Source organism: Myodes glareolus, chromosome 26 (genome assembly GCF_982192425.1).
Source record: "Myodes glareolus chromosome 26, mMyoGla1.1, whole genome shotgun sequence".
In the NCBI taxonomy this organism is placed as follows: Eukaryota; Metazoa; Chordata; class Mammalia; order Rodentia; family Cricetidae; genus Myodes; species Myodes glareolus.
The window spans coordinates 24418642-24431024 of record NC_142051.1 but is presented as its reverse complement, the minus strand read 5'-3'; the positions used below and the strand labels follow the sequence as shown (position 1 = coordinate 24431024).

General features: G+C 38.4%; 1 protein-coding gene across 1 annotated transcript in view; it reads right to left on the bottom strand.

Annotated features, from left to right (window-relative positions):
* Positions 1-12383, bottom strand: part of Acss3 (acyl-CoA synthetase short chain family member 3) — a 161697-nt gene that overhangs the window by 127336 nt on the left and 21978 nt on the right. The window contains exon 2 of the mRNA XM_087902008.1: positions 1331-1475. Coding sequence (XP_087758134.1) covers positions 1331-1475 — 145 coding nt within the window. The remainder of the gene's footprint in view (positions 1-1330; positions 1476-12383) is intronic.

The window sequence follows — 12383 nt, the reverse complement described above, 5'->3', positions numbered from 1 at the left end:
CTACTTAAAAGTCAGGTATGTTGGCATATGTCATATTGGACATACCACCAGGAAATAGGAGATAATCAGATCCCAGGAGCTCAGCGACCAATAAATCTAGCCAAAATAGTGATCTTCAGAGTAAGTGAGAGATCTCCTCTCAAAAAATAAGGAGAAGAATAGAGCAAAACACCAAAAGAAACCTCAGGGTTCTACACATGTGCATACACATCCATTTACCACATACAAAAAGAAAGAGCAATGTGAAAAAAGAGACACTGTACAAATGGCTAAGAATATTAGAAAATAGAAGTTGGACATGACATTGTAGCTTCATTTTAAAGTGTCTTATATGCCATGGGAATCAGGGTTTTACTCACCAAATGACAATATTTTATAAATATATTTTAATTAAAATATAATTACATCACTTCTTCCCTTCCCATTCTTCTCTCAACCTCTCCAAATCACCAATTAAAGAAGAAACCCACTTTGAGCATCTTTGTCAGTTTATACATCTGATAGGAGATTAATACTCATAATATACAAAGAACTCAAAAACAAGGAGCCAAGAAAACAAATGATCCAATTAAAAATAGGCCACCAAACTCAACAGAGAGTTCCCAAAGGAAAACATAAAAATGGCTAAGAAATAAATTTAAAAGTATTCACCATCCTTAGCAGTTAGAGAAATGATAACTAAAGCTAACTTGAAATTTTAAGGAAAATGAGAAAGAAGAAAATTTAGATGATAATCTAAAATGGACAGAGCTAGGTGAGAAGGAGCCTGTGTAAGAGACCATCCATCACATAAAAATGAGAAGTAGCCTCTTTAGTTCTGGTGACAATAACAATAGACAGCAAAAGACAGAAGAGCATTTTAAAGTATTCTCAACATTTGCTTGTCTTCCCAAGTAAAAGGAGTCCCTTTTAGTACTATAAAATATGAATTAAAGGATTAAGATAATCAAAATTTGCTCACATATAAATCTGTGTTTTCGGGGGCTGGAGACATGGCTCAGTGGTTAAGAACGCTGGCTGCTCTTCCAGAGGTCCTGAGTTCAATTCCCAGCAACCACATGGTAGTTCACGATCATCTGTAATAAGATCTGGTGCCCTCCCCGGCATGCGGGCATACATGCGGGCAGAATGTGCGGGCAGAATGTTGTATACATAATAAATAAATAAATCTTTTAAAAAATAGAATAAATCTGTGTTTTCTTCTAAGATTATAAAGAATCATTAGTGCATGCCAAGATATTTAAAATGGCTACATAATGAGATCATATGTTAGCTATATGTTCTATATACTATATACTAACCAACATGGTGAGAAAGTTTGTGACATTACCTGCTCCAAGACTTCCTTATAGGTGATAGTTGCTTTAGTGTTTGTGACAGGACTGTCATAGATGATTGCAATCTTATCGCCTTGGCCATTTTCAATGTGCCGATCAACAGCATTGTAACAAATATTGAGCATCCCTTCCACAAACCTGAAACACATTGGAAAGAAAAATAAGTGACTCTTCACACTACATTTTTTTTTTTGTCTAACCACTTTGCTCTATACCTGCTGTAGTTGTCCGTAGGATGGTGCTTCCTACAGCCTTTCATGCTGGGAAAGGATGACGGTAAAGCACATATTTAAAATGACACCCAGAGAACATTTTTACTTTAATAAATATGGATTTATAGTCATGTATAATGGAGAAAACACACTTGGTACTTTCAACTGACAGCTTTGTGGATACTATTGCTCAAGATGAAAGGGGAGTCTACAGTACCTGAGGAATATATTTATAGAGGTAAAATGAATCCTATGTAAGTGTAGTGCCGAGGCAATAGAGATTATGCAAAGGGAGATAGGAGATGTAAGGTGGACATTCTGCTAGCTGGTACAAATAGACGAACACTTAAAAAGCTAGTTCTTGGAAATATATTGTCATTGTTAGCTTCATATGTCAGCTTGACACAATTGGAAAGAGAGAATTCACTGAAGGTTTTTTTTCCCATTGGACTGTCTTATTTACATGTCTTTGGGGACACTTATTAATTATGAATTAGCAGGGGTGTATCCATCGCACTGTGGACGGTACCATCCTTGGTCACATGGACCTGAACTGTATACAAGAACAAGCAAGGGGAAGCAAGCTAATAAGTAGGATTCTTCTGCAGCCTTTCCTATAATTCTTAGCTGCAAGTTCCTTCCTTGGCTCTCTCCATGATGGAGTGTAACCTACATCAATCCAAACCTTTCTAGAGGCCACGTGGTCAGTGAGGCAGGTAGTTGACCTCCAGACTTTCACTCGTTTTCATCTCTTCTAAACCCAATCCCCCAGTCTCATACTCAGCTCTGTCGCAGACGGTTAGCTATGGCCTTTCCTCCTCTCTGCCCCCATTCTCGGGGGACTAAACAGATCCTGGTGTAACCACCGGCTTTCCTCCCTCCTGTGGACCCCCTCAGGAACTCTTTTCTAGCCCCTCTCCACCCTTAAGTGTCAGCTCCCAACTCAAAGAAACAGTCTAACTAAAACCGCAGTGGTCACACCTGCCAGAATCTCAGAAGCGTTCTCTACCTGGCAGTCCACAGTAACCACACTCTCCTAAGATCCAGACAAGGCAAGGGTAACAGAGGAATGTAATACCAACCCAACAAAAACAAGACCAGATATCAGCACCTAGTTTTCAACCAATAAAAATCCAGATGCTTAGAAGCCGCGTGAAAGGATAACATCTAGAATAAAATGTCCTCCACTAAAGCCAAACATCCTTACTACTGCAGGCCATGGGACACACAGCATAGACGAAGCACAAGACAAGGTTTTCCCAATAGCCTTTAAGAACATGTTACAGGCTCTTAAAGAGAAAATGGATTAATTCTTTAAAGAAGGCCACGAAAACACAGACAAACAGCAGGAAGAAATGAAAACAGCTCAAGACTTGCAAGAAGAAATTGAATCAATTAAGAAAACTGAAACTGGGAGAAAACTGAAAATGGAAAAATAAAACAGGATTTCCAACAGACGTCGCCTCCGAGTAAAAGGGTGGAAATGATATGCCAAGAGATGAGCCGAAGAAGGAAGCTAGTGTAGCCATTTTAATATCCGACAAAACAGGCTTCGACCCAAACTAATCAGACAATATTTACAAGGATGTTACATCCTTGTCAAAGGAAAAATCTGCCGAAAGGACATGGCAGTTCTGAAAATCTACACAGCAAACTAAAGGGTACTGCAGTTCATAGAGAAACACTACTACAGCTTAAATCACATATTAACTCTCACACACTGATAGTGGGAGACTTCAATACTCCACTCTTGCCAAGACACAGGTCATCCTGAGAAAAACTAAACAGAGAAATGCTGGACCTAACCGGCATTATAAGCCAACTGGACCAAACAGATATTTATAGAACATTTTACCCAAACCAAAGGATATACCTTCTCTGCACTTCATGGAACTTTCTTCAAAATTAACCACATATCAGACACAAAGAAAGTCTCACCAAAAAAAAAAAAAAAATTGAAATACCCTGCATCCTATCTGATCACCATTTATTAGGGCTTGATATGAACAATAGAAAGAACCGGAAAAATTACAAACTCATAAAAACTAAACAGCTCACTACTGAACGAAAAATGGGACAAAACAGATGTAAAGAAGGAAAGTAAATACTTTCTATAAATGGATGAAAACGAACACAAAACATACCTGAACTTATGGGTTACACTAAAGGTGGTTCTAAGAGGAAAGTCTGCACGAGAAGGGGTCATTAGCTGAAAGAAGTGGACACATGCTCCCATCATTAACCCAGAACCATCTCCAAGTGGATAGCCATTTGCAAATGAAAATTTGGCTTTCTCCAAAAGAGTGCCACTGGGAACACAGGCTACTCTAATGGCAGGATATTAGCGGAGACTGTTTTGTCATTCATATGATTGTGCGCTTAGCCTATCACAAGGTCAACAGACACAAGGCGGAAACTTCAGTGTCCATGTGAGCAATATGTGGTCTCGGCAAACATTTTGGAAACACTGAATAGTATTGGTGTTGTATATGAAAAGTTTGATATATTCCAAGGTGGAATTCATGCAGAAGGCATTAAGAGTATTCTCAAACTGGCCAGTCCAAGCATAGTTGTATATGAAGTGATATTTAAAGTAATTAAATATTATTCCTTAAGTTTGGGGATAAAATTGTGTATTTTTGAATGACATAAATAACTGATTTGTCTACCCTGCTTCACTTTTCTTCAGCTGATTTTATACAGTCAAATTATATTATTTTAAAAAATAGGTAGCTTTTCCGGGCTGTGGTGGTACATGCTTTTAATCCCAGCACTTGGGAGGCAGAGGCAGGCGGATTTCTGTGAGTTTGAGGCCAGAATGTTCTACAAGAACTATAGTACAGGCTACAAAGCTACAGAGAAACTCTGTCTCAAAAACCAATAATTTTTTTTAAAAAAAAACATAGGTAACTTCTTAAATCCAGTCATTAATTCCATGTCTGTACTTCACTTAGTACCAACCAACCACAAGAATTTCCAAAGCTCTACATCTGTTTTTTCTATAATAGTACTTGCCACATTATATTAGCAGTGATCTGCTGTATCTTTCCTTTGTTACATTATAAACTACCTGAGAGCTGAGACCATGGCACCCTTCTAACCCAGTGATCTCCTGTGTGATTTCTGTTCACTATGGGCTCAGTGAGCAGCTGACAAATGAATGAATTAAAACACCAGTAACTCTTCACATTACAGATCCAGGTTAACTTACTACCCCCTTTTAAAAATAAAGTGAACTATGACTTAGGGACACCAAGGGCACTTATTTAGGAACGGCAGAAAGTCATATTTGAAATCAAAATATTTAGACATCTAGACTAGAGTCATTGTATATATTATATCTCGCTGTGGCCTATATAAATATAATTTTCAATATTTGGGGTTTTGCTGATACAGTGTGGGTGGAAAGGCAGACACTTCATTCCCATCTTAGGTCTAAATTCTGATTAATAATAGAATTCCTTGATATCCCTGGGAGATGAGCTGGGGTAAAAGGTCAAGCTTCATCGATGTTCTCATTCTCCGTCCACAGTGAGAAGATGGGAGTCTCCACAGTACCTTTCATCTTCTGACCTCCTTAGTTTAGTAAGAATGAATGTTCTAACTAGTTCATAACTTATCAGACATCAGCTGGAAAGTCAGGGCTGTCGGGTCGTTTCCTTATAGCCTGTCCTCCTCCCTCCCCCCACCATGACCAACTGATGCCTGCTCTGCTCTGCTTTTCCTGGTGAGAACTGTGTTAAAACCAGTGTTTTCTGTGGTATTGGGAAGGATCAGGACACTTGTCATTAGCATGTTCTGTACAGGCAGGCTTTCCTTTTCCTGCTGCTTTTTTCCAAGAGAAAATCTTTGGTTGTAGCTCATTTTTAAGTGAGTGTTCCATCATCCTTCCAGACTGTCAGCTTCTCCAGCATCCAGACTGGGTTACAGAAGCACAAAGAAAACCCAGAGACCTCATTTCTATGCCATTTCTCATGTTCCCTGAATTCTTGGTTGGTTGCCCTCATCTGTCAGCGTCCTTCTTATCTGCACTTGAAATATAAAATTCTGTACTTTTCATTATCTTTAACATAAAGAAAAGGAGACGTGTATTTTCTACCTGGAATCAAAACCAGAAAGCTCTAGTTTTATTTAATTTTTATTCTTGGGCCACTTCTTCATATGCACAAACTCATTAAAACATCTAAATGTTGGTGAGATGCTCAGAGAATAAAAGCCTCATAGTCTGTTAGTCCCCAACACACATGAACAAGACAGTCGTGTATCTGCAATCATGGCACTCCTAACGGGAGATTCAAGGTGGAGACAGTAGAACTGTCCAGAAATTTGTGGGCCAACAAGCCTGGGAAGAAAAAAAATAAAACAAATCCTGCCTCATCAACAAGGCAGAGGGACTTGAGGTATAGCTCCGTTGGTAGCATGGTTGCCTAACAGGCAAAAGGTCCTTGATTAGATCTCCAACATGGCATGGTGACATGTTCATGTCATTCCATCACTCTGGAGGTGGAGTTCACACCATTCTGGGCTATATGAGATACTCCTGTCTCATGAACATAAGTAAGGTAGAAAAAGAGAACCAGCTGCTAAAAATTGCCATCTGACTTCCACATTTGTGCTCTCACATGTGCAAACTTAGACACACACGTACACACATATACATACACACAAGCATACTAATAGTAAAAATTATAAAAGTCCCTCTGAAGAAGGAACCATTATTTTTAATCACATTTTATGTAAATGTGGCAGCTTAAAGAAAACCAAGCCCTTCAACACTGCATGGCTTTTATATAAATTTTACAAAATTTGGATTTTTGCTAATTGTTCGCAACTTATGAATGGCTTAATATTTGCATTATTAACACTTCTCTTTGAAAAATATGCTTTAAAGAAATTTAGGAAAGAATAATGTCCTTTGGGGCAGTTAGGAAGGAAATCCAAAGATGAGGAAGGACATGCAGCACCAGAACTGAGCTGCACAGGTGAACGAAGCCTGTGGCTCTTAGGAGGTACAGCTACTGAGTCCGGCAACACAAACTGGCCAAATACAGAGATGGATAGACTGTGGATGGACCAAGTGAACTGCGAGCGACTTTTCAGGTCGAAGATTTGATTAGTCTACTATGACAAGATGCTTATATCTCTTTAAATCAAATCATTTCAGTAAAGGTCAATTGAAAATCTATGTGCTGTCTCTCTACTGTAACTTCTAAGTCCCAGGGTAGATTTTAAATGAGAGTCTCTCCAGATTACGAATGCTCTAAAAATTACACTTTAGAGGATTTTTTTTCTTTCAAAGTATAAATATATCTCACTGTACAGATAATGTGTTACTATGACTTTGTATTTAGCATTGCACCTAGAGCCTCCCAAAGATCTGAAATTGTTTTTTAAAGCATGTTGAATTATGGCATAATCTATTCAATCACTACTCCATGATAAAGCTAAAACTGTGAGCATGAAAATTGCCTTGCACGAAATCATCATTATTGTAAATTATCTTAGGATGAAGTATCCTGTAGAGACATATTAGCCATGCTGTTTATTTCAAATTGTATTTTCTGGTTGGAGTTCTATAGTTCAACGTGTGTATACATACATAAAAGTCAGATAATCCAATTGGTTTCTGGGAATGTCAAATCGATTTACATCACCAACAACACTACCTGCATTTTCACTTCATCAAATTCCTTCAAAAATAGCTTATTCTCAATTTTTTTAATACAATTTTTTCTTTGGTTTTTTTCGAGACAAGATTTCTCTGTATCTTTGGAACCTGTCCTGGAACTAGCTCTTGAAGACCAGACTGGCTTCGAACTCACAAAGAACCACCTGCCTCTGTCTCCCAAGGGCTGGGATTAAAGGTGTGTGCCACAACTGCTCAGCTAATACAAAAATTTTAAAATAATTTTCGTTATTTATTTGTTGCTAGATTTAAGGAGATCAACATAGTGATTTTTGAAAGTACTTTCTATAGAATATTGAACTTACATTTGACATTGCTCTAGAAGATTTTTTTCAGCACATTGATTAATTTTAATATGTGATGTTTTCTAACACAAAAGCATTTTAAAATTGTATATATACAATAAATAATTTTGTCATATCTTCTGTGACATTTCGCTAAGAAGATTCATACACTAAGCTTCTTATTTAATATATTATATAAATCTAAATTGCCCAATATTTATTAAAATGGAAAAGATGCAATTTGTACACGATAGCCAATATATGTTACATGCCACCTATGCATTATATTATTTATTGTATATATATATACACATACATACTGTATAGCCTTACATACATGTGGAAACTATTATTTTACATGTCAATAATTGTTTTCCAAGCATCACTTTTTAAAGAATCCTTAAGCACTCTTTCTTGGTCCTCTTCTCTTCCCATGTATCAGCATTTTGAAAACACCGAAGTCTTTTTAGTAACATAAATTTTCTAACCCAACTGCTGGAATGTTCTCACAGTAGGGATTTAGAAGTTGATTTCTCTTTTACACTGGTTCAGCTTTCAGTTCTGTTGAAGAAAGGAAGAAGGCATATCCTTTATGATACATAATCATTGACCCCAAATTACTTTCACAGAGAGTTGACAGAAATCTGAATGTGCTTCATAGTAAAACTGAATAGTCAAAAAAAAAGCACAGAACTGAAACTAAATTAATATTGATTAGAAAGTTCAGTTTGGTGTTAGAGTGTTTACTTCAAATGTCCAATGTCCTGGGTTTTTCTGTAGCAAGAAGGCAAATGTGAGATTGCTAATAACAGTGGCATAATTAGTGATGCTGACACTACTAGTTCAGGTCAGGGGTAACTTTTTGATATCTGATGTAAATGGGAGAAAAACATTGTCAAATCCAAAGTTCGTGAAATATATAACAGCAACAGCATCTCATACTGCAGAACTATTCCACATGGAAATGTGTGGGTTACTATTTCTTTAAAACAGAAAAATATCTAAAATGCTACAAAAAGAGAACTGCATCTCAATAACCCTCTCAAACAATTCCAAAATCAGACAGATGGGTATTGGATAAAAGTTAAGGACAACTGACTCCTTCTCCAATGTGCACGTGCACACACACACACACACACACACACACGTGAACACACACATCATATCCTATCACATAAATATAAAAATGTTTTCTGGCATGGAGCAGGACTTTATTTATGAAATAAAGGAGTTTCTGAATTCTGAAAGCTATAAAATACTTAACATATGTAGAATAGAATTAACAGTAATACAATGAATGCCACATGGCCATCTAAAATCTTCTCTCAAATGATCACAGGAACAGAGTATGGTCATTAAGTCCAAACTTCACTAAGATTCTGAAATATATTGTTGAAGTCTGCATCTTGACACGCATATGAATATATGTATAGATGTGCATATCTACCTAAAATAGTAGATAAACAGATAAATTAGACAGACAGGTAGATGATAGATATAAAGACAGACAGATGATAGATACATAAATAAAATATACATACATACATACATAAAGACTGAGTTTGAGGAAAACATTTTCAAAATAAATTGTGTGAGGAAAAATACATTTGTAATTTCACTAAGATTTACAGCATCTGTATACATTAATTAATTAAAAATTAGACACACCCCCCCACTGAACAGTGGTGGCGTACACCTTTAATCCCAGAACTCGGGAGGCAGAGGCAGGTGAATCTCTGAACGTACAAGTTCATTCTGGTCTACAAAGTAAGTTTCAGGACAGCCAGCATTATTTCACAAAGAAAAATTTTCTCAAAAAAAAATCACAAAAAACTAAAAAAGAAAAAAATGGAACCTCTAAACAATATTTCTTGAAAAAATACTAACAATGAGTACAAAATATGATTTTCATATTTTAGCGTCAACCAGGAAGATGAACATTAAAATAATGAGATGTCACTTCTCTTCCCGGACTGACGCAAAGATGTTGTGCGAGTAAAGAGAAAGCATCTGTGTCATCAGCCAGTTTTCCAGTGAGGATAAACGACAGGCATACAGTTCTCCATAGCCAGAGAGAAACTTGAGGATAAATGAGCCATGCCTTAGCGATTCTAAACAAGGAAGATTTGGAGGCGGCTTCATTTCTCGCAGTGACGCCTTCTCTAGTCAAAGTACAGGACTCTTAAAGTGTATCCATTTGCCAAATTGAAAGAAGCTTTCAATTGCAATACTTTATACATTAAGAGGAATTCATCAGACACTAAGTAACATCTCAGGCCAGGGAAGCCTGAGGTCACTGCAGAAAGGTGTGTTGCCCTGGGTCTCCAGGGATCCGCCAAATTCTTTCTGTATTTTTCTTTCTTTTAAAAAAATTTTAAAATTTGCGTGAGTGTTTTCCTGCATATATGCACGAATGCTGTGTGTGTGTCTGGTGCCTGAGGATGCCAGGAAAGGGAATCACACCCCTGGAACTGAGTTACAGGCAGCTGTGAGCAACCACGTGGGTGCAAGGAACTGGACGCATGCCCTTGCTAGCGCAGCAAGCTCTTAACAAATGAGCCACCCTTCCAGCCCCTTCTTCTGGACTTCTGACTGGACACAATTTTCAAGAGTCCTTTTGTCTTTCTTATTTGTTTTTTTTTTTTCTCTGTCGCTTTGTACCCTCTCCTGGAACTTCTGCATAGACCAGGCTGGCCTCAAATACACAGAGATCTGCTTGTCTCTGCCTCCGGAGTGATGGGATTAAAGGCTTGTGCCACCACCACCCAGCTTTCCTTAGTGATTATATCTAGCACAAAGGCTTGAACTCAGCCCTTGGACAGAAATCGTGATTGGGACCGACTCTTCTGTTCTTCACCCTGACTAACCTGTCTGATATCAATAACAACTCTAGTTCCTACTGTATTTGACTTTGTCCTTGTTCACAAAAGTATGGCAGACAGTACGGTGGTGGTGGTGATGCATGCCAGTAAATTAATCTCAGCACTCGGGAGACAGAGGCAGGCTGATCTCAGTGAGTTCGAGGCAAGTTTTGTCTACAAAGCAAATTCCAGGACCGCCAGGACTATCTCACAGAGAAACCCTGTCTCGAAAAACCAAAGAAAGGAAGGAAAGGAGGGAAAGAGGGAGGGAGGAAGTGAGGGAGGGAGGAAGGGAGGGAGGGAGGGAGAGGAAGAGAAGAAGGAAGGAAGGGAAGAAGGGAGGGAGGAAGGAAGGAAGAAAGGAAGGGAGGGAGGAAGGAAAGAAAGAAAGAAGAAAGAAAGAAAGAAAGAAAGAAAGAAAGAAAGAAAGAAAGAAAGAAAGAAAGAAAGAAAGAGCGGGCAAACAGTATGTTTGTTCTCTATACTGCACTAAGTCAGTGAAGATGAGGTGGGATTTGAGGCAGTTTTAAAGGGATGGCATGCCTAATAAGCTGCATGATCTTGATTGTTAGGTGTAAGAAGAAGCTACAATAACAGTAATCACATGGGTTCCTGTCACCACCAATTTCCTTGAACCCCTCAATTTCCAAATTCCCTGTGCTCCAAGCTACTTTGTTATTTAAATATGCACTTATTATTCAAGTATTTTAAAAGATACTCTAACTTTATCCCTAAAAATAATGCCTTTTATATCAATGGAAAAATGATAGCATTTAAATTGCGACATTAATTATCCTGCTACAAAAAACTCAATTGGTCATGTGGTAATGGCCTTTAAACCCAGCACTCAGGAGGCAGAGGCAGGCAGAGTTCTATGAGTTCGAGGCCAGCCTGGTCTACAGAGTGAATTCCAGGACAACCAAGGCTACACATAGATCCCCTGTCTCAAAAAAAAAAAAAAATCAAAAAAAGAAAGAATAAAGTTCAATTGAACAAATATATTATCTCTCAACTCCATGACACTGCCCTACTTAATAAGAACAAAACTTGATATAACCTCACAATGTAGCCTGCGGCATTCTCTCAGTGAGTTTTGCTTTACCGTATTCTCCCATCACTAAAGGGCCAGGTACCTACAGGTCACCCTCTGGAGCAACAGAGATAGGTTTCCTCAACCACCCTAGCAATTTACCAGGAGCTCCATACTACACCTAGCAAATATGACAGAGGAGCGAAGTTAAATTTTTACTTATTCATTTTTTGGGGGGAGGGGAACTAGACCTATATATAGAACATCACAGTTATAGAAAATTTCCAGGAAGGAGCTTCTGCTTGGTTCTGAAGAGAGTTCATGTTGGGAATCAACCACTGATTCAAACAACAGTTACCACTGATGATCTTTGGGAGACCACTCTAGGTAGAAGAGTGATTGTGTTGTCCCATGAGCACAGATAGAATGGTACAGTCGAGACACAAGAGCAGAAACTGAGGCCCTGAATGGTATCCTATTTAAGCAAGTGGGTTGTCCTGTCTTCTATTCAAGGTGTACAAGTCTAGTTCCTCGTTCCCAGGAAGAGAAATTGAAAGTTGGAATACTGAGGAGAGAGGGCCTGAAAATTAATGGGATGGACTGTTTCTAGTGGCGATGTCTAGTGAGACAACAGTATAAATAGGGTAAAGAACGGCTTCTGTACGGGAAGTTGGAGCACTCTAAGGCTCGGAAGCGGAGGTGCTTATTTAAGACTGGAGTCCTCAAGCTGGGACAGGATAGACATGTGTGAGCTTCCTCTCCAAAGCCCGAGCACTCTGTTTATAAACAGAAAGCCACCAAGGGGTTTTCTGCAGGAAGAAAAAGCTGTTCAGAAATGGATTTGAGGGCGAACTCCTGGAGAGCTGTCTGGATGTAAGACTCGTGAGCTCCACAAGAAAATGAGATCTGGAAGGATCTATTGAACAGCATGAAAAGTCATACTGAGAAATAAAAGCCTGGGTGTGAGAGAGAC